This window comes from Mustela nigripes, chromosome 1 (assembly GCF_022355385.1).
Source record: "Mustela nigripes isolate SB6536 chromosome 1, MUSNIG.SB6536, whole genome shotgun sequence".
Lineage (NCBI taxonomy): Eukaryota > Metazoa > Chordata > Mammalia > Carnivora > Mustelidae > Mustela > Mustela nigripes.
This window is the reverse complement of record NC_081557.1, coordinates 183,229,672-183,249,698: the sequence shown is the minus strand read 5'-3', so window position 1 is coordinate 183,249,698 and position 20,027 is coordinate 183,229,672. Positions and strand designations below refer to the sequence as shown.

Below are 20,027 nucleotides of genomic sequence, written 5' to 3'. Positions count from 1 at the left end.
AGCAAATATCTCATATGACCATAATACATAAAAGAGGCAATAAGCATTGCCGCTTTTCATGTCAGGTAGTCTAGAGTCCTTTTATCAAGCTTCTACTCTGAACAAAGAATGCCAACAACTAGTATCAATTTGTCTTGCAAAGATATTTTTAGAATAGGCAAAACAAAACAAAAAACTACACAGACCTTAACAGAGATTATAAAGACCCAAGCTAAGAGGAATAAAGTCTGAGACCAATAATGCTTAAGTCATCTGTGAATGAAACTAAGGAATAGGTTTAAGAGGCTGAAGTATGGAACAAACTCACAATTTCACTGAAGATACATTAGCCTAACTCAAGTATAACCAAACTTTGTCTTTTGATCTAATCACTGTATAAACAAATATAAATGTAAAGCTAAATAATATTTTGTTGATTATCAGAAATCCCTACTTACCAAAATTATAAATATTAAATCACATTTGGATGGATCTTACACAACACTTGAAAATGGTCAATCTTATTTAAAGCATTTATGATGACTTTTAATCAGAATAACTAATTTATGAAATTATTCTCTAACATGTTTATATTTTTCTGCATATATATATGTGCAGTTTGCATTCATAAACTTCTTGGACATGAGAAATGGTGTTTTTCACTATCACACAAGCATGGTGATTGGCAAATATTAGGCACTCATATGTTTATTGAATTAATCAACACATGAGCAAAAATTACTATTTGTATTCCTGGATTCTAATTCCTAATTTAAAAAGAAACAACCTGAGTGAGATACCCAGAAAAAATGTTGAATATATTTGCTAAATAGCTTAAAAGAAAAAACTTTAAAGAAATTTTCTTTTAAACTATAAAAAGGGCTTTATAATGCCTGTAAAAACAAATGTAAAATAGCTGCATATTGACTCAGGTAATAATTTTTCCAAAAAAAAAAACAGAAAAAACTCAATATTTTAATATAAATTATTATTTTCAGCAATCTCTGGACACTGCTGTTGCAAGACTCTGGTTTTGAAAGCTGAAAACCACCAAAATTTTTAAAATATATTTACTAGTCAAAGACACCAAAAAACAAAAGATTTTTAATATGACAATGGATTGCCTAAATCACATACTAAATTGCTCTATACAGGGAGATTTCACAATCCAGGAGCCATAGCCATGTTGCTGCAAGTACGATTTCAGCAAAGTTTTAGCTTCTTGATAGGATCCAGACATACACTATAGAAAGAAAAAAAATTGAATTATAGAATATAGGCAGAATTTGGCTTATGAAAAGTTAAGTAACCCTAATCTTGCTTAAGTTTGACATTTTAAAAATTAAAATATTTTTGAATTCCTATTTTTCTCATTGTTTTTGAAACTAAACATTTTCCTTTCCAACACTCCTTAAAGACAACTTTTTGAACATTTCTTATTAAAATAATCATACTCATCACAGAAAATTTGAAAAGTAGAGAAAATATAAAGAAGCAAATAAAATCTGTGTGTAAGGCACAAATAATAGATAATCACCATCATTTTGGTTTCTTTCGTTTTCTAGAAATCAACATATAGATGAACTTTAAAAAAAAAGCTTTACTAAAGTATAATTACATACCATAAATTCACTCACAAGTATACAATTTGATTTCTAGTAAACTCATAAAGGTATGCAACCATACCACAGTCAAGTTGTAAACCAATTCTATCACCTGCAAAAAAAGTTCTACTGTGCCCATCTGCAGTCCAATCTGTTTTCCCAGATCCAGCCAGCCATGAATTTATCTGTCTTTAGAGTTTTTCTTTTTCTAGAGATTTCCTAAAAACTGATGGAACACAATATGAACTCTTTTGTGTCAGGCTTCTTTTGATTAGCATAATGCTTTCAGATTCATTCATATTGTTTCATGTATTTGTAGTTTGATCTATTTCATTGCTGATTAGTACTCCATCATATGGATTTATCATATTGTTTATAGATTCACCAACTGATGAACAACTGAATGTTTCCAGTTCTGCACTATTATGAATAATGCTGCTATAAACATTTATTTATAAGTTTCTGTTCTTCCTAGACAGACACCAGTGAAAATGCTGGATCACATGGTAACTATATGATTATTTTTGCAAGACAGCCAAATTATTTTCCAAGGAGACCACACTATTTTACATTCTCATTGGCAGTGCAAGAGTTCTCCAGTTTCTCTGCAACAATACCTAGTATATAGTGTTTTGGAGTTTAGTGCATGTATAATATGGTCAACACCTACTGACCGATGAGGATGAGCATCTTTTATATGTGTATTAGCCATTTGTATATATTCTTTGCTACTCTTAAAAACTGGGTTGTTTGCCCTCTCAATATTGATTTTTAAGAGTTCATTATGTATTATTACAGATACAAGATCTTTATCAAAGGTATGATTAGTCCATTTTTTCCTCCAGTCTATGGCTTGAATTTTCATTAATGATGACTTTTGAAAAGCAAGTTTTACATTCTGGAGTCCAAATGATCAATTTTTTCTTTTATAGACTGTACTTTTGATATCACACCTAAGAAACTGTTTCCTACCCTAAGAATACAAATATTTTGATACCTTTTGGGAAGTTTTAAGTTTTAGCTCTCTCAGAAATATGATCTATTTTAATTTTTTTGTATGTATGTATAGTTAAATTTTTTTTTGTCCACAAATATCCAACAGTTCCAGCACCATTTATTAAAAATAAAAAGACTATTCTTTCTCCTATTAAGTCACCTTGGCACCTTTATATAAAATTAATTGACCATAAATGTGTGGATTTATTTCTACCTCTTATTCTGTTCCATTAATCTATATGTCTATCATTACGGCAATACATTGTCTTGACTACTGTGGCTTTATGATGAATTTTGAAAGTAGGTAGGGTAAATCTGCTTTTAAGAAATTGATTTGGGGGGCGCCTAGGTGGCTCAGTCATTAAGCGTCTGCCTTCAACTCAGGTCATGATCCCAGGGTCCTGGCATCGAGCCCCACATCAGGTTCCCTGCTCAGTGGGAAACCTGCTTCTTCCTCTCCCACTCCCCCTGCTTGTGTTCCCTCTCTCACTGTGTCTCTCGCTGTCAAATAAATAAAATCTTAAAAATGTTTTGGTTCTTCTATGTCCTTTAAATTTACATTTCAATTTTGATCAGAACAGCTCATCAATTCCTACAAAAAAGCTTGCTGGGATTCTAATAAGAGTTTGCCTTGAATCCATAGATTAGTTTGGCAAGAAGTGACATCCTAAAATGTTTTATTTCCAACCCATTAAATGGTACATTTCTCCATTTATTTAGGTCTTCAATTATTCTCAGCAATGTTTCATCATTTTCAGTGTATAGATCTTATACTTGGTTAAAATCACCTCTAAGCATTTTTTATGCTATTCTGGAGAAAAGTTTTCCCAATTAAAAAAAAAAGTGTTCATTCCTAGGAATGAACACTTTATATATATATATATGTATATATATATATATATATACATATATATATATATACACACAATTTGTTTTTCTCTATTGTCCTTATAATGTGTACTAAACTCACATATGATATAGTTGTTTTTAATAGATTCCATGGGATATTTTGCATACAAGATTACATTTAGAAATAAAATGAGTTTTTCTGTTTCTTTCTGTCTCAACGCCTTTTCTTTTTCTTAACTTGCTGAACTTGCTCGGACATACAGAGTATTGTTGAACAGAACTGAGATGAGAACAGACATTCTTGTTTTCTTCCCTAATCTTGAGAGGGGTGAGGGGAAGAGTATTCTTTCACCATTAAGCATGATGTCAGCTGTAGGTTTTTCATTGGAGGAAATTTACTTATATTTCTTATTCAGTATTTTTACCAGGAATAGCTGTTGGATTTTGTGAAATACATTTTGGACATCTTTTGAGGTAATTATGTGGGTTTTGAACTTGACTTTATTCATATAATGGTAGTACATCCAATAATTCTTTTCTTTTTTTTTTTTTTAAGATTTTATTTATTTATTTGGCAGAGAGGCAGGCAGAGAGAGAGAGAGAGAGGAGGAAGCAGGCTCCCCGCGGAGCAGAGAGCCCAATGCAGGACTGGATCCCAGGACCCTGACATCATGACCTGAGCCGAAGGCAGTGGCTTAACCCACTGAGCCACCCAGATGCCCCATCCAATAATTTTCTGATGTTTAATCAACCTTGTATTCTTGGAGCAAACCTCCTTTGTCATGGTGTATAATCCTTTCTCTGGGCTGCTGGATTTACTCTGCCAATATCTTAAAAATTTTGCATTTATGTTCTGGAAAGATAAAGTTTGTAGCCTTCATTTTTTGTGATGTTTAAATCCTGTTTTGGTATCAGGGTTATAGTGACCTCATAAAAATTGGCAAGTGTTCTTCTCTTCTATTTATTAGTTTTTTGTAGGATTTGTGCTTCTTTTTTTGCATATAGTTTGATAGAATTCACCAGTAAAGCTGTATCTGCACTCTGCTTTTCTTTAGGAAAAGAATTTTTATTTTTAATTCCAGTTAACATACAGTGTTTTATTAGTTTCAAGTACACAATATAGCAATTCAACAATTCCATACATTACTTGGTGCTCAAGACAAGGGCACTCCTTAATCTTCATCTATTAACCCATACCCTCCACACCCTCTGGTAACCATCAGTTTGTTATTTATAATTGAGTCTCTTTCTTGGTTTGTCTTTTTAGAAAAAAAAATTTTAATTAATAATTCAACTACTTTATTTCAATCTGGATATTTTCTTTAGTCACATTTTATAATTTGTCTCTCTCTAGGAATGTGTTCATCTAACTTGTCTTTTTTGAAAAAAAAAAAAAACGTTGCTTATATTGGATGCCTGGATGGCTCAGTGAGTTAAGTGTCCACCTTCGGCTCAGGACATGATCCCAGGGTCCTAGGATCAAGTCCTGCATCTCACTCCTTGTTCAGCAGGGTGCCTGCTTCTCTCCCTCTGCCTGCCACTTCCCCTGCTTGTGTTCTCTTCTGACAAATAAATAAAATCTTTAAAAAAAAAAGTTCATAATATTATCTTATAATTATTTTAGCTCCTTGGGGTCTGTAGTAAGGACTCCTCTTTCATTCCAAATTTTGATTGCTTGTATTATCTCTTACTATTTTATCAGTTAGTCTAAAGGGTTATCAATGTTGGTTTTTTTTTCAATGAACCAACTTTTGATTTCATTGATTTTTTTCTATTTTCTATTTTTATTTTTTGTTTTCTAGAAATTTCTATACCATTTTATATTATTCCCTCTCTACTTTTAATTTGCTCTTCTAACATCTCATGGTGGAACTCAAATAACTGATTTTTACAATTCCCTTCTTTCCTAATATAAGTGAATAAAGTTATAAATTTCTAACCACTCCTTCGGTTACATTCCACAGATTTTAATATGTTGTATTTTCATTCAGTTGATTTTTGATTGATTCAGAAGATTTTTTTTTTAATTTGCTTATAATTTCTTCTTTGACTTACAGGTTATTCAGAAGTTAAGCTGCTAATTCTCAAATGGTTAACTTCCCAGATTTCATTCCACTGCCGATTTCTACTGAGACTTGCTTTATTGCCAATACTGGAGAATGTTCCAAGTGTACTTGAAAATAAAGTATATTCGGTTATGCAGTGTTTAATACAGGCCAGTACAGGCACTGATATTTAAGCCTTTTATATTCTTATTTTCTGTCTAGTTGTTTTATCAACTGCTGAAATAAGACTATTAAAACCTCCTACATAATTGAAGGGCATTAGGAGAAGGGAAAAATGAAGGGAAGGTAGAAATCAAAGGGGGAGAAGAACCATGAGAGACTGTGGACTCCAAGAAACAAACTCTGGGTTTTAGAAGGGGAGTGTGCACTATGGGTGAACCTGGTGATGAGTATTAAGGATAGCATTGGTTGCATGGAGCACTGATATTATACATAAGCAATGAATCATGGAACACTACATCAAAAACTAATGAGGTACTGTATGGTAACTAACATAACACAATAAAAAAATTAAAAAGTACATTTTTCTGGGAAAAAAAACCTCCTCCTGTAATTGTAGAATTATCTATTTCACCTTTCAATTCTGTCAGTTTTGGCTTATGTATTTTTGGGTTCTGTTGTTGCCAAGGCATGCAATTATTACATAACTATTTGTTATATGTTTCAATGCATTAGCCTTTTTACTACTATAAAACATCACTCATTGTCTTATATTTCTCAACATATATTTGATATTAATATAAACACGTCAGCTCTCTTTATTGCTACAGTTTACATGTGTTTTTTCACTTTTTAGTTTCAACTTATTTGTGTTTTTGAATTTCATGTGTTTCCTGCAGACAGCATAGAGTTGAATCTTGCCCCCCCACTTTTTTTTTAACCCACTCTGATTACCTCTGCCTTTTCTCTGGAGCATTTAGTTTAATAGAACCTAATGTGATTATTGATAAAGTGGATTTATGTCTGCCATTTCACTGTTTTCCAAGTCCCATGTCTTTTATTTCTCTGCTTCCTCTTTATCGCTTTCTAGTTTTTTCAAAAATGAATTTCAATATACAATTTTAATTCATGTGTTGATATTTTGAATATAGTTTTCAGTTATTTTCTTCATGGTTACTTTAGGGATTACAATATGTTTCTGTATCTTTTTCTTTTTAGAGATTTATTTATTTATTTGAGAGAGAGAGAGAGATATCACAAGTAGGGAGAGAGGCAGGCAGAGAAAGATGGGAAGCAGGCTCCCTGCTGAGCAGAGAGCCCAATGTGGGCCTGGATCCTAGGACACTGGCACTAGGATCCTAGGACACTGGCACCAAGACCTGAGCTGAAGGCAGAGGCTTAACCCGCTGAGCCACCCAGGTGCCTTATGCTTCTGTGTCTTACTGTATTCTACTTCATATTCATACTGACTTAATTTGGTAAAGTACAGTATCTTTGTTCCAATACTGACTGATTTCTTTCTCTGTCCTTTGGTATACTATCACTGTCTATATTGCATCTACCTTTGTTATAAATTAATACACTGTTAAAACTGTCTTAAAGAATTTCCACTTTCTAAAGAAAATAAGAGGAAACACACACACACCCTTTTATATTTATCCCATGATTAGCATTTTCAGTATTCTTTGTCCCTTTCTGTAGATTTATAGGTCAGCTCATGTTATTTCTTCCAAAATTCAAGGGTTTCCTTTGGGATTCCTCTTAAGGAAGTTATACTAAAAACAAATTTTCTTTATTTTTGTCTGCCTGGGGATTTTTTTATTTTGCTTTTAAGAATTATCTTGCTACCCCTGGGGATAAAAATATATTATATGTTTATAAAAAATTAAAAATTTAAAAAAAATTAAAGAAAAATTATCTTGCTATACAATTCCTGGTTATCAGGCTTTTCTTTCAGCACTTTAAACATATTTTTCTTTTCTTTCTTTTCTCAAAATTGTATTTCAGTTAACATATCATGTAATATTGGTTAAGAATTTAGTGATCCACCACTTATGTATAACACCCAGTGGTCAACATAAGTGCCCTCCTTAATACCCACCACCCATTTAGCCCATCCCTCTGCTGACCTCTCATCCAGCAATCCTGTTTGTTCTCTGTAGTTAAGAAGCTTTTATGGTTTGCTTCCCTTTTCTTCCCCTTCCCTTTGTTTCTTAAATTCCACATATAAGTGAAATCATATATTTCCTTCTTATTTTGATTAGCATAATACAATCTAGCTCCATCCACATTGCTGCAAATGACAGGATTTCATTCTTTTTGATGACTGAATAATATTCCATTATATATGCATCTATCTATATAGACACATATATAGATACATACACACACACACACACACACACTATCTTATTTATCCATTCATCAGTCAATGGGCATTTGGGCTCTTCCCATAATTTGACTATTGTTGATAATGCTGCTGTAAATATCAGGGTATATGTGCCCCTTGAACCAGTATTTTTGATCCTTTGGGTAAATACCTAGTAGTACAATTGTTGGATCATAGGGTAGTTCTATTTTTAACTTTCTGAGGAACCTCTATACTGTTTTTCAAAGTGGCTGCACAGTTTGCATTTCCAACAGTGTAGAGGGCTCCCCTTTCTCCACACCAACATCTCTTGTTTCCTGTATTGTTATTTTAGCCATTCTGACAGGGCTGGCGTGGTATCTCATTGTGGCTTTGATTTCCCCAATAATGAGTGATGCTGAGCATCTTTTCATGTATCCATTGGCCATCTGGATGTCTTCTTTGGAAAAGTGTCTATTGCTGTCTTCTGTCCCATTTCTTGACTGGATTTTTTTGGGTTTGGGGGGATTGCTGAATTTGATAAGTTCTTTATAGATTTTGGGTATTAACATCTGATATGTCATTTGCAAATATCTTCTCCCATTCTGTAAACTGCTTTTTGATTGATTGTTTCCTTCACTGTGCAGTTTTTAATCTTGATGAAGTCGCAATAGTTCACTTTTGCTTTTGTTTCCCTTGCCTCTTGACAAAGATCTAGTAGGAAGTTGCTATGGCCAATGTCAAAGAGGTTGCTGCCTGTGTTCTCTTCTAGGATTTTGATGGTTTCCTGTATCACTTTTAGGTCTTTCATCCATTTTGAACTTATTTTTGTGTATGGTTTTAAAGGTGCTCCAATATTGCCAACATCATTTGTTCAAGAAACTTCTTTCCTTACTGTTTCTTGCTTTGTCAAAGATCAGTTGACCATTTCTGGGTTTTCTATTCTGTTCCACTGATCTATCTATCTGTTTTTGTGCCAGTACCATACTGTCTTGATGACTACAGCTTTGTAATATAGCTTGAAGTATGTAATTCTGATGCCTCCAGCTGCTTCTTTTTCAATACTGCTTTGACTATTTGGGGTCTTTTGTGGTTCCATACAAACCTTAGGTTTGTTCGTTCCAATTCTGTGAACTGGTGGTATTTTGATAGGGATTGTATTAACTGTGTAGATTGCTTTGGGTAATATAGACATTTTAACAATATTTTTTTCCTCCAATCCATAAGCACATCAATTCACTGTATTCTAACAGATTTGTTAAGATATAATTCATATATCATAAAATTCATCCTTTTAAAGTATACAATAAATAAATGGTTTCTAGTATATTCACAGAATTGTATAACCACTACCAGTAATTCCAGAATTTTTCATCACTCCAAAACCAAATCCTATACCCATTAGCAGTCAATCTTCATTCTCTCCTCCCCCCAGCTCCTGGAAACCACTAATTACTTTCTATCTTTATGAATTTGCCTATTCTATACACTTCATATAAATGAAATCATATTATCTGTGGCCTTTTGTCTGGCTTCTTTCACTTAACATAATGTTTTCAAGGTTGACCCACGTTGTAGAATGTATCAATACTTCATTTTCTCTTTTATGGATGATTAAAGATATATGCCACATTTTGTTTATCCATTCATCACCTGATGAACATTGGGTTGTTTCCACCTTTTGTGAATATGAATACAGCTGCTACAAACAGCCGTTTACAATTTTGGTGTGAATATGTGTTTCCAATTTTCTTAATAATATACCTAGGAGGGGAATTCCTGGGTTACATGATAACTCTATAATTTTTTTAAAGTTTATTTTTAGTAATCTCTACATCCAGTGTGGGGCTCAAACTCACAACCCTCAAGATGAAGAGTCACATGCTCGTCCAACTGAGCCAGCCAGGCACCTCTCAATATTTAACTTTTGAGGAACTGTTGAATTGTTTCCCAAAGAGTCTGCAACATTTTACATTCCTACCAGCAATGGTGATGGTTTTGATTTCCTTACATCCTTGCCAACATTTAATATCTTTATATATCCTAGTATGTGTAAAGTAGCAAATCACTGTTGTTTTTATTTGTATTTCCCTAATGATTAATGATGTTGAACATCTTTTTATATTCTTATTGGTTTATTTTACTTATAGAAATGTCTATTCAAATTCGTTGGTCATTTTTAAAACTAGGTCATGTATCTATTATTGAATTGCAAGAGTTTTTATTTATTCTGGATACAAGTCCCTTAACAGATATGTAATTTGCACATATTTTTTCATAGTATGTAGCTTGCCTTTTCATTTTCTTAATTTTTGAAATGCAAAAGTTGTTACTCTAATAAAGTCTAAAATACCTTTTTTTTTCTCTTTTGGATTGTATTTTTGGTATCAGATCTAAGAAACCTTTCTCTAAGAAAACACACATTTTCTTATTTATTTATTATTTATTTATTTGTTTATTTTCGGCATAACAGTATTCGTTATTTTTTCACCACACCCAGTGCTCCATGCAATCCGTGCCCTCTATAATACCTACCACCTGGTACCCCAACCTCCCATCCCCCTTCCACTTCAAACCCCTCAGATTGTTTTTCAGAGTCCATAGTCTCTCATGGTTCACCTCCCCTTCCAATTTACCCCAACTCCCTTCTCCTCGCTAACTCCCCATGTCCTCCATGCTATTTGTTATGATCCACAAATAAGTGAGACCATTCTTCTGTTTTCATTCGGTCTTTAAAAAATAACTAATGATTTATCTTCAAAGTTCACTGATTTTTATCTGCCATCTGAAATCTGCTGTTGAGCCCATCTAAAGAATGTTTCACTTGTTAAATATTGTTTTGATTCTAAAATTTTCATTTGGTTTTCTTTTCTTTAGTTTGTTTCTCTATTGAGATTGCCAATTTGTTGGGGCCCCTGGATCGCTCAGTCAATAAGTGGCGCCTTAGGCTCAGGTCATGATCCCAGGGTCCTGGGATTGATCCCTACATCTGGCTCCTTGCTTGGCAGGGAGCCTGCCTTCTCCCCCGCCCTCTGCCTGCCTGAAGTTCCCCCTGCTTGTGTGCACGCTCGCTCTGTTAAAAAAAAAAAAAAATCAATAAAATCCTTTAAAAAAAAGAGATTGACTATTTTTTGATACACTTATATTTTCTTTTAATTCTCTGAACATATTATAATAGCTACTTTGAAGTCTTAGCTATATTTAACATTTGGACCCACTTAGAACCAGTTGACTATTATTTTTTCCTGAGAATAGATTTCACCCTTCTGGTTTTTTACATATCCCATATTTTTTGGTTAAAACTTAAACTTTCTAGACAACATATTGTAGAAACTCTGGATGTGGTTTTATTTTTTTCTGAAGTTTTTTATTTTTAGTTTGCTTAAATTGTGAGATCTGTTTTCTCCATGGGGTGCAGCTGCTGTTGTCCCTTCCCAGTTTTTTTATTACTTATTTTTATATTTTAGCCTGGTTTACTAATGGTTATGCTATACCTGCACAGCTTAATGATAAATGATTTCAGTAGACACTGCTCAAACACCTTAAGCTTATGCATCTACCTTCTCATCAATTTGTGTGTGTACTGGTGGGGGAGGTGGTGTACATAGTCCTTCAACCCTATCCATGACATTGCTTTCCCTGGTTTCCGTCACCATAGTCAACCAATCTGGATCCCTTTTATGATGTATCAGGAGGTCAATAGTTAGCCTCACACTATGTCACAATGCCCACATCACTCACTTCACTTCATCTCATCAAATAAGCATTTTATCATTTCATTTCATCACAAGAAAAGGAAAGTTGAGTACAGTATGACTAGACTTTTTGAGAAAGAGATCATGTATCTTTTATTACAACACACTGTTGAAATTGTTCTATTTAAATCATTGTTGTGAATCTCTTGTGCCTAATTTATAAATCAAACTTTATCACAGATATGTATATATAAGAAACAACAGTAGATATAGGATTCAGTATTACCTGTAGTTTCAGGCAGCCGCTGGGGTTCTTGGTAGTATCCCCCAAGGATAAGGAGGGACTATTGGATTTAATGTTGCAGCCAGTTCTCTTTTACAGTTTCACTCTTTACTGGGTTCTCTAAGGTCTTCCCTGTACAAGTGTAGGTTCTCATTCAGCCAAGGATATATGGAGATTTTATCTCAGCCCTTCCATGGCTCTTTCATTTTTAAAATTACCTAAGTAAGTTACTAGTTGGTTCATCACTTGCCCCAACAAAGACTGCAACCTGGGGGCAGCAAAATTATTGATTTTCCCCATTTGTTTCCTACTAGGTTTGGCACTTTTAGCTGACAAAGCTTCCAGTTTTTACCCTCTGCCCCAAATCAAGTCTACCCTCAAGCAGCAAAACTACTACATCCTCACTCTAGTAAAAACTATAGTTCTTGCGATTTAAACAAGCAGAGATGAAGGAGAAAGAACAGGAACAGCCCTTGGATGAAGGTACCACAAACTCCAGTTGTTCTTATCCAAAGCCTGAGCTGTTTTTCAATAATACACACTTCTGTCTTCAATTTCCAGAGTTGTGAAAGGTGGTTTTTTGACAATTTTGTCCAGTTTTTATACTTGCTTTTCTAAATAGGATCTGTGACTTCATGCCACCAAAGACAGAAATTGCCTAGATAAGCTTTTATTACTTAAAAATCTATGTACATACCCACAAATCTGCAGTAAATTGTTTCACAGGTTGGGAATATACAGTCTGAGCATTAAGATATTGTTGAAATTTAAGAGACTTTCATACAATACCAGATTACTGACTGAAACTAAATTTAGGTTATCAGAAACAATTTGTATTTAATAACTTGATGTCTTGTACATGTCATATTATAACATGGTTCATCTCAGACTATACCAAACAAAAAAAGCAGATAAAAAACACATCCAGTATAATATTCTAAAATATATGCATACATAAACATATATATATATATATATATATATATGCAAAACACAAGAAACTGAAATAACATGCTTACAGGATTAAGGGCATCATAATTTGAATAGTAGGAAGAATTACAAGTACTATTTTTCCTCTACATTTAGAAAAACTGCCATATTCTGTAAATATGAATTGTGTTTGTAATACTAAAAAATAAGTATTTTTAAAGACAGAAAAAGGCTATATACATCACCTACTTAATCAGGCCCAAGTCATACACTGAAATTAAAGCAGTTTCACATCTTTAAAATAGGAAAATTAATTTATATGGAAATCATATTGTATTATTTTAGAATACTTCTAAAGTTACAAAGTTAATACATACAGAAAAAATTTTATCCTTTTGTTTCTCTGGGTATGAAAGCAGGTTTTGATAAAATATCGTCAAAATAAGTACACACCATACTAAAGAGGCTACTGTAGGTGGCAACATTCATTTACATATTCAATTTCTGGCATATTCATTTAAAAATTAATTCTACCAGTACATGGAAGTATCTTATATTTAGTTAACTATTTCATGCAACTTCTCCTATAGCTCATTATCATAAAAGTACATTTTTGTTATCTTAAATATTATTTCTATAATCAAATTCATTCCTTTAAGGACTTACCTTTGCTGCATGATATGTACTAGCTTCAAGTAAATCTTCTTTTTTAGCTTCTTTGGCAAGGAGGTTAAATCGACTTAACATTGCAGCTTTACAAAGCCGACTTGCCATTGACACACCACTTTTAAATGGGGAACTAAAGTAGAAAGGAATGAAACATCCACTAATTATTATTCAAGAATTTATGTTGACAATTGTAGAGATTAAAATCAACACAGAATCTACAAATACTTCTCTAAACTATATACAATGAAGATAGTGATTTTTACACAAAACTCTTTGAATATTTACTTTCTTTTATTAACTTACAGCTTAAATTATTATAGTGTTGCATTAAAAATTAAAGATGGTGGATACTGGAACAGTTTATTGTTTGAAGCAAAATTAATCTATGTTGATCCAAATAAGGAGAGTGGTTGTAGCAGAATTGACTGGAAAAAAGGCACAGAAATATTTTCTGGAATGATGAAAATGTCCTATATTTTAATGGGGTGGTGGTTATACAGGTGTATACATATATCAAAAATCATTAACTATATAGTACATTTCACTGTATGTAAATTTGAACTTACTATATATATATATATATATTTATTTATATATTTATGAACTTCCTTCCACCTATGTATACATATGTGCATGAAGATATATTTTTTTGTTTCTAATAAAAGTGGATCCATAGACCATGAAATTTTTTGCTATAACTCTCTTCATTATCTTATTAGTTGTTCTTGTATTCACAAAAATTGTCCAAATCCTTCACTAACCCCCATACTTTATTTATTGTGTTATGTTAGTCACCATACAGTACACCATCAGTTTTTGATGTAGTGTTCCAAGATTGTTTATGAATAACATCCAGTGCTCCATACAATATGTGTCCTCCTTAATACCCACCATGAAGCTCACCACCCGTCGAGACCCTCAGTTTGTTTGAGTCCACAGTCTCTCATGGTTCATCTCCCCCTTCCAATATCTCCTCCCTTCTCTTTGTCCTTCCTTCTCTAATGTCCTCCATGTTATTCCTTATGTTCCACAAGCAAAACTATATAATTTACTTTCTCTGCTTGACTTATTTCACTCAGCATAATCTCGCCCACTCCCATCCATGTTGATGCAAAAGTTGGGTATTCATCCTTTCTGAAGGATGAGTAATATTGCATTATATGTATATATGGACCACATCTTCTTTAGCCATTTATCTGTTGAAGGGCATCTTGGTTCTTTCCACAGTTTGGCTATTGCGGATATTGCTGCTGTGAAAATTGGGGTACATATGGCCCCTCTTTTCACTATATCTGTATCTTCAGGGTAAATACCCAGTAGTGCAAATGCAGGGTCATAAGGTAACTCTATTTTTCATTTTTTGAGGAATCTCCTCACTGTTCAAAGTGGCTGCACCAACCTGCATTCCCACCAACAGTGTAAGAGGATTCCCCTTTCTCCACATCTTTTCCAACATTTGTTGCTTCTTGCCTTGTTAATTTTTGACATTCTAACAGTGTAAGGTAATAATTCAATGTGGTTTTTATCTGAATTTCCCTGATGGCTAATGATGATGAACATTTTTTCATGTGTCTGTTAGCCATTTTTATGTCTTCATTGGAGAAGTGTCTGCTCACTTCTGCGCGGCAAAGGAAACCGTCAACAAAACAAAGGGGTAACCCACGGAATGGGAGAGGATACTCATGAATGACACTAGAGACAACGGGTTGGATATCCAAGATCTACAAAGAACTTCTCAAACTCATTACTCCACACTCTTTATAATGTGACTTTTCACATTCTCTTTTCAGTAACTTGTGGTTGATTTCCATTCCCCCTGAATTTGGGCTAGCTTTGTGACTTATTTTGGTAAATGGAATAGAGAATGTGTCAGTTCTGAGCCTGGGCCTCATAGGTTTGTGTGCATTCTCTAGGGAATGCCAAATGAGCTAGCTGGGACTAGTCTACAAAATGGTGAGACAACACATGGACCACAGCCCTGTCCTAAGTTGAATTTCAGTTAACCTAGAGTTAACCCCAGATGAATGAGGGAGCACAATAAAATCCAACTCAGTTGACCTTAAAACTTGTCATCAGTAATAAATGTTTATTTTTTAAAAAGATTTTATTAATTTGGCAGAGAGACAGAGAGAAAACACAAGCAGGGGGAGAAGAAGATGGAGAAGCAGGCTTCCCACAGAGCAGGGAGCCTGATGTGTGGCTTGATTCTAGGACCCTGGGATCATGACCAGATCTGAAGGCAGATGCTTAACTGACTAAGCCACCCAGGCACCCCATAAATGGTTATTTTAAGTCACTAAGTTTTGAGGTAGTTTTATATAAAAAATTAGTTAACATCTGAGCCTGTGTATAAAATATATTGATCTCTCTATTAATATTTTCACCATGATACCTTTTGTTGTCATTTTCCCAATGATTCTCCTGGGCTTTTCAGGTACAATATGATACCATATGCAAAGAATGGTAATTTTACCTCCTCCCTTCCAATATTTTATAATCTCTCATTTCTTTCTATTATTCAAATGCTTTAAAAAATATTAACAATAGTAAACAATCGTGTCTTGTTCTGGATATTATCATCAATCATGATGATCCTTTGACTAATAAACACACATTTTAAAAAAAATTTATTTTATTTTTTTTTTTACACTTGTATTTATTATTTATTAAGTAACCTCTACCCCCCAACATGGGGCTTGAACTCACAACCCTCAGATAGAGAGTCTCATGCTCCACTGACTAAGCCAGCCAGGTATTCCCCCAACTTGCTCTTCAATACCTCTTATTTTAAAACTACTTTTGCATCTTTTCTTCCTGGACTATATTTGTTGAATTTGTCTTTTTTCCCCTTTTGTTATTTTTTTTTTTTAAAGATTTTATTTACTTATTTGACAGAGAGAAATCACAAGTAGATGGAGAGGCAGGCAGAGAGAAAGAGAGAGGGAAGCAGGCTCCCTGCCGAGCAGAGAGCCCGATGCGGGACTCGATCCCAGGACCCTGAGATCATGACCTGAGCCGAAGGCAGCAGCTTAACCCACTGAGCCACCCAGGCGCCCCTCCCCTTTTGTTATTTTTTTAAAATTTTTTATTTTTTATAAATGTATAATATATTCTTATCCCCAGGGGCTGTCTATGAATCACCAGGTTTAGACACTTCACAGCACTCACCATAGCACATACCCTCCCCAATGTCCATAAACCCACCAACCCTCTCCCTACTCCCCTCCCCAAGGCAACCCTCAGTTTGTTTTGTAAACACACATTTTTATCCTTAACAAAAGTATTGAACAATTTCCTTTTTATTATCTTTACTTAGACTAGCTGAAGTGCTATATTATATGCTTTCTTAGAATTTTGAGCCATGAATGTGTGGTATCTCTAGATCAATTAATATGATAATTTTATAAGAATTCCTAATCTGGTATTATTTCTATTATGTTACTATCCTCAGTCTTACAAAAAATACCAATTGGTATTATTGTATAAATATATATATTTTTAATGTACTGCTACATTCTGTTTCCTAATATTTTATCGAGATATTTTGCTTGGATATAAAACAAAGTTTCATGTATAACTTTTGTGGAGAGAGGGCAGCAATGTTCTATCAGATTTAAGTAGCAGTGTTATACCTGCTCCATAAAAAGATTTTAATGTTTTAAATCTTAGATAACACTGGAAATTTCTGCTATTTAAAAGTTTAAAAATTCCTCTGAACCTCCTCAGAATGGTACTTTGAGAATAGTTACAGAATAGTTAAGAGTGCCATCTTGATAACTTTCTTAAGAAAATAATCTGTTTAGGTTTTGTACCATTATGGAAATAATTTTTCCTAGAAATGTATGTATTTCATAAGGTTTTTAAAGATACATGGTTGAGCAAATAAGCTTTTATGATTATCTTAATCTTCTATTTGTTAATTACTACTTTATTAAATGAGATTAGCTAGTGACATTTTCCCACAGAATCAGATTTTTATTACTTCTAACTTTTCGTTATTTAGCTCTTTAAATTATATTTCAAGTTTTGCTGATTTCTACATTCTCCTAAGTTTATTTCCACTATCCCTTGATCTAAGCATCTGAAGAACTGGCTTTTCCATTCAGCTTTGCTTTAGCTGTATATATCTTGTAAGTTCTGACATGAAATGCTTTCAAAATTCTTGCTTTCTAAATATCCGCAGTTTCATTTTATATTTCTTCTTTAGAGCCAAAAGTTAGAGGACTTTTATCCCCAATGAAAGAAATTCCTAGTATACTGATTCTTTGGAGACTTAACTATATCAAAATCAGAAAATACTATCTACATTGCTTCTAACCTTAACTTAAATTCACGTTAGTTAACATACAGTGTATTATTAGTTTCAGGGTAGAGTTTGGTAATTCATCAGCTGTTTATGACACCCAGAGCTCATTACATCACATGCCCACCTTAATGTCCATCACCTAGTTACCCCATTTCCCTACCCACTTCCCCTCCAGCAACCCTTAGTTTGTTTCCAACAGTTGAGAGTCTCTTATGGTTTGCCTGTTTTTATCTTATTTTTCCTTCTCTTTTTCTATGCTGTTGTTTCTTAAATTCCACGAGTGAAATCATATTGGTATTTGTCTTTCCCTAATTCTGCTTAGCATAATACACTCTAGTTCCATCCATGTTATTGCAAATGGCATGGTTTCATTCTTTTTGATAGCTTAGTAGTATTTCTGTGTGTGTATGCGTAACTCTCACATCTTCTTCATGGATTCATTTCCTGATAGACGTTTGGGTTCTTTCCATAGTTTGGCTAGAATGGAAATTGCTGTTATAACTTTGGGGTGCATGTGCCCCTTTAAATCGCTATTTTTGTGTCCTTTGGATAAATACTTAGTAATGCAATGCTGGGTCACAGGGTAGCTCTATTTTTTAACTTTTTGAGGAATCTCCATACTGTTTTCCACAGTGACTGCACCAGTTTGCATTCCTACCAACAGAGTAAGAGGATTTCCCTTTCTCCATATCCTCACAACATCCACTGTTGCCTGAGTTTTTCATTTTAGCCGTTATGTGGTTTTGATTTCTATTTCCCTGATGATGAGTGGTCTTGAGCATTTTTTGATGTGTCTGTTAGCCATTTGTATGTCTTCTTTGGAGAAATGTCTGTGAATGTCTTCTGCCCATTTCTTGACTGGATTTTTGGGGTTGGGGATGTTGAATTTGTTGAGTTCTTTATAGATTTTGGATATTAGCCCTTGATCTGTCATTTGCAAATATCATCTCCCATTCCAGGCTGCCTTTTAGGTTTGTTTCCTTTGCTGTCCAGGAGCTTTTTATCTCAATGAAATCCCAATAGTTCATTTTTACTTTTGTTTCCCTTGCCTATGGAGACTGTCAGTAGAAAGTTGCTGAGGCTGAGGTCAAAGAGGGGGCTATCTGTGTTCTCCTCTAGGATTTCAATGGATTCCTGTCTCATATTTAAGGCTTTCATCTATTTTGAATTTATTTTTTATATACGGCTTTAAGAAAGTGGTCTAGTAGAATTCTTCTGCATGTTTCTATCCAGTTCTCCCAAAGCCATTTGTTAAGGAAATGGTCTTTTTTTCCCTTTAGATATTCTTTCCTGATTTGTTGAAAATTAGCCGGCTGACTATAAAGTTGAGGGTCTACCTCTGGGTTCTAACACATTGCTTCTAACTTTTAGAATTTGAGATTTTCTTTGTGTCCTAAAATAGGATCAGTTTTTTTCAATATTCTATATTCAATATCCTATAGGTTCTGTATTTTATGTTTTTACGGTGTAGAGTTTTGTGTAAGTTAATCAAATCTACCTTTTTGTTATTTAAAACCACTATATCCTTCCTTATTGTGTTGTCTATCTGATCATGAACTTAAAGGTCAATTACTGTCTCAACTAGTAGTGGATTTCTACTTTTCCTTCTCTTCTGTAACATATGCTTTATGAATGTTGATACTATGCTATTTGTTGAATAGATAACCATAACTATTCTTTCTTCCTTGTGAATTACACATTTTAATAATAGTTTCCTCTGCCTTATGTAATGCTTTGGAGCTTAACAATGTCTTGTCTAATATTTAGATCACATCTGCTCTTTTCATTTGTACCATTTAGCTATAATAAGTTAATTAAGCTCATTTTACATTAATTTCAGCTTTGTTACGCTCATATTTTATCTGCTCTCAGTAAGGCTTTTTAATGTTTTATCAAAGAATTGTTTTGTCTGTTTATAGTTTGTTCATTAACAGCTGATTCAAGGTAAGAATAGTGTAGTTCACACTAGCTGAAGTAATCAATAGTATGCCTAAGTTCATAACAAGAAACATTTGTATGTAGTCTTAGTTTAAACCCATCTTTCAGAAAGAAAGCAGTTTAGGCATTTAAAATTTTAACATTATTTATTACCTCATTATAACTGTATGGTCACACTAAAAGTAGTTTTAGTTTTACTTGATAACCAATGGCAAGGATGTTATAAAGAAATGTCTAAAAGGCATAGTATATTATGGTTACTGACAAGGGCTTTGGAAATAAAATGTCCAGATATCAATCCCAGGTGTGTTACTATTTGGGAGACTTTAAAAAAGATACTAAACCTAGCTTGAATCAATTTATCTGTAAAAAAGCAACACTACCGCCTAATCTACAGAGTTATTTTAAGCATAAACATAGTATAT

The 20,027-nt window shown here is 33.6% G+C and overlaps 1 protein-coding gene across 2 annotated transcripts in view; it reads right to left on the bottom strand.

The window, feature by feature from the left end:
- Positions 1-1,108: 1,108 nt before the first annotated feature.
- The window catches only part of ADAD1 (adenosine deaminase domain containing 1), a 57,424-nt gene continuing 38,505 nt past the window's right edge, over positions 1,109-20,027 (bottom strand). For both annotated transcript variants that reach the window (XM_059395380.1, XM_059395389.1), the window contains exons 10-11: positions 13,356-13,488; positions 1,109-1,222 (exon numbers count right to left, since the gene is read on the bottom strand). In XM_059395380.1, coding sequence (XP_059251363.1) covers positions 1,109-1,222; positions 13,356-13,488 — 247 coding nt within the window. The remainder of the gene's footprint in view (positions 1,223-13,355; positions 13,489-20,027) is intronic.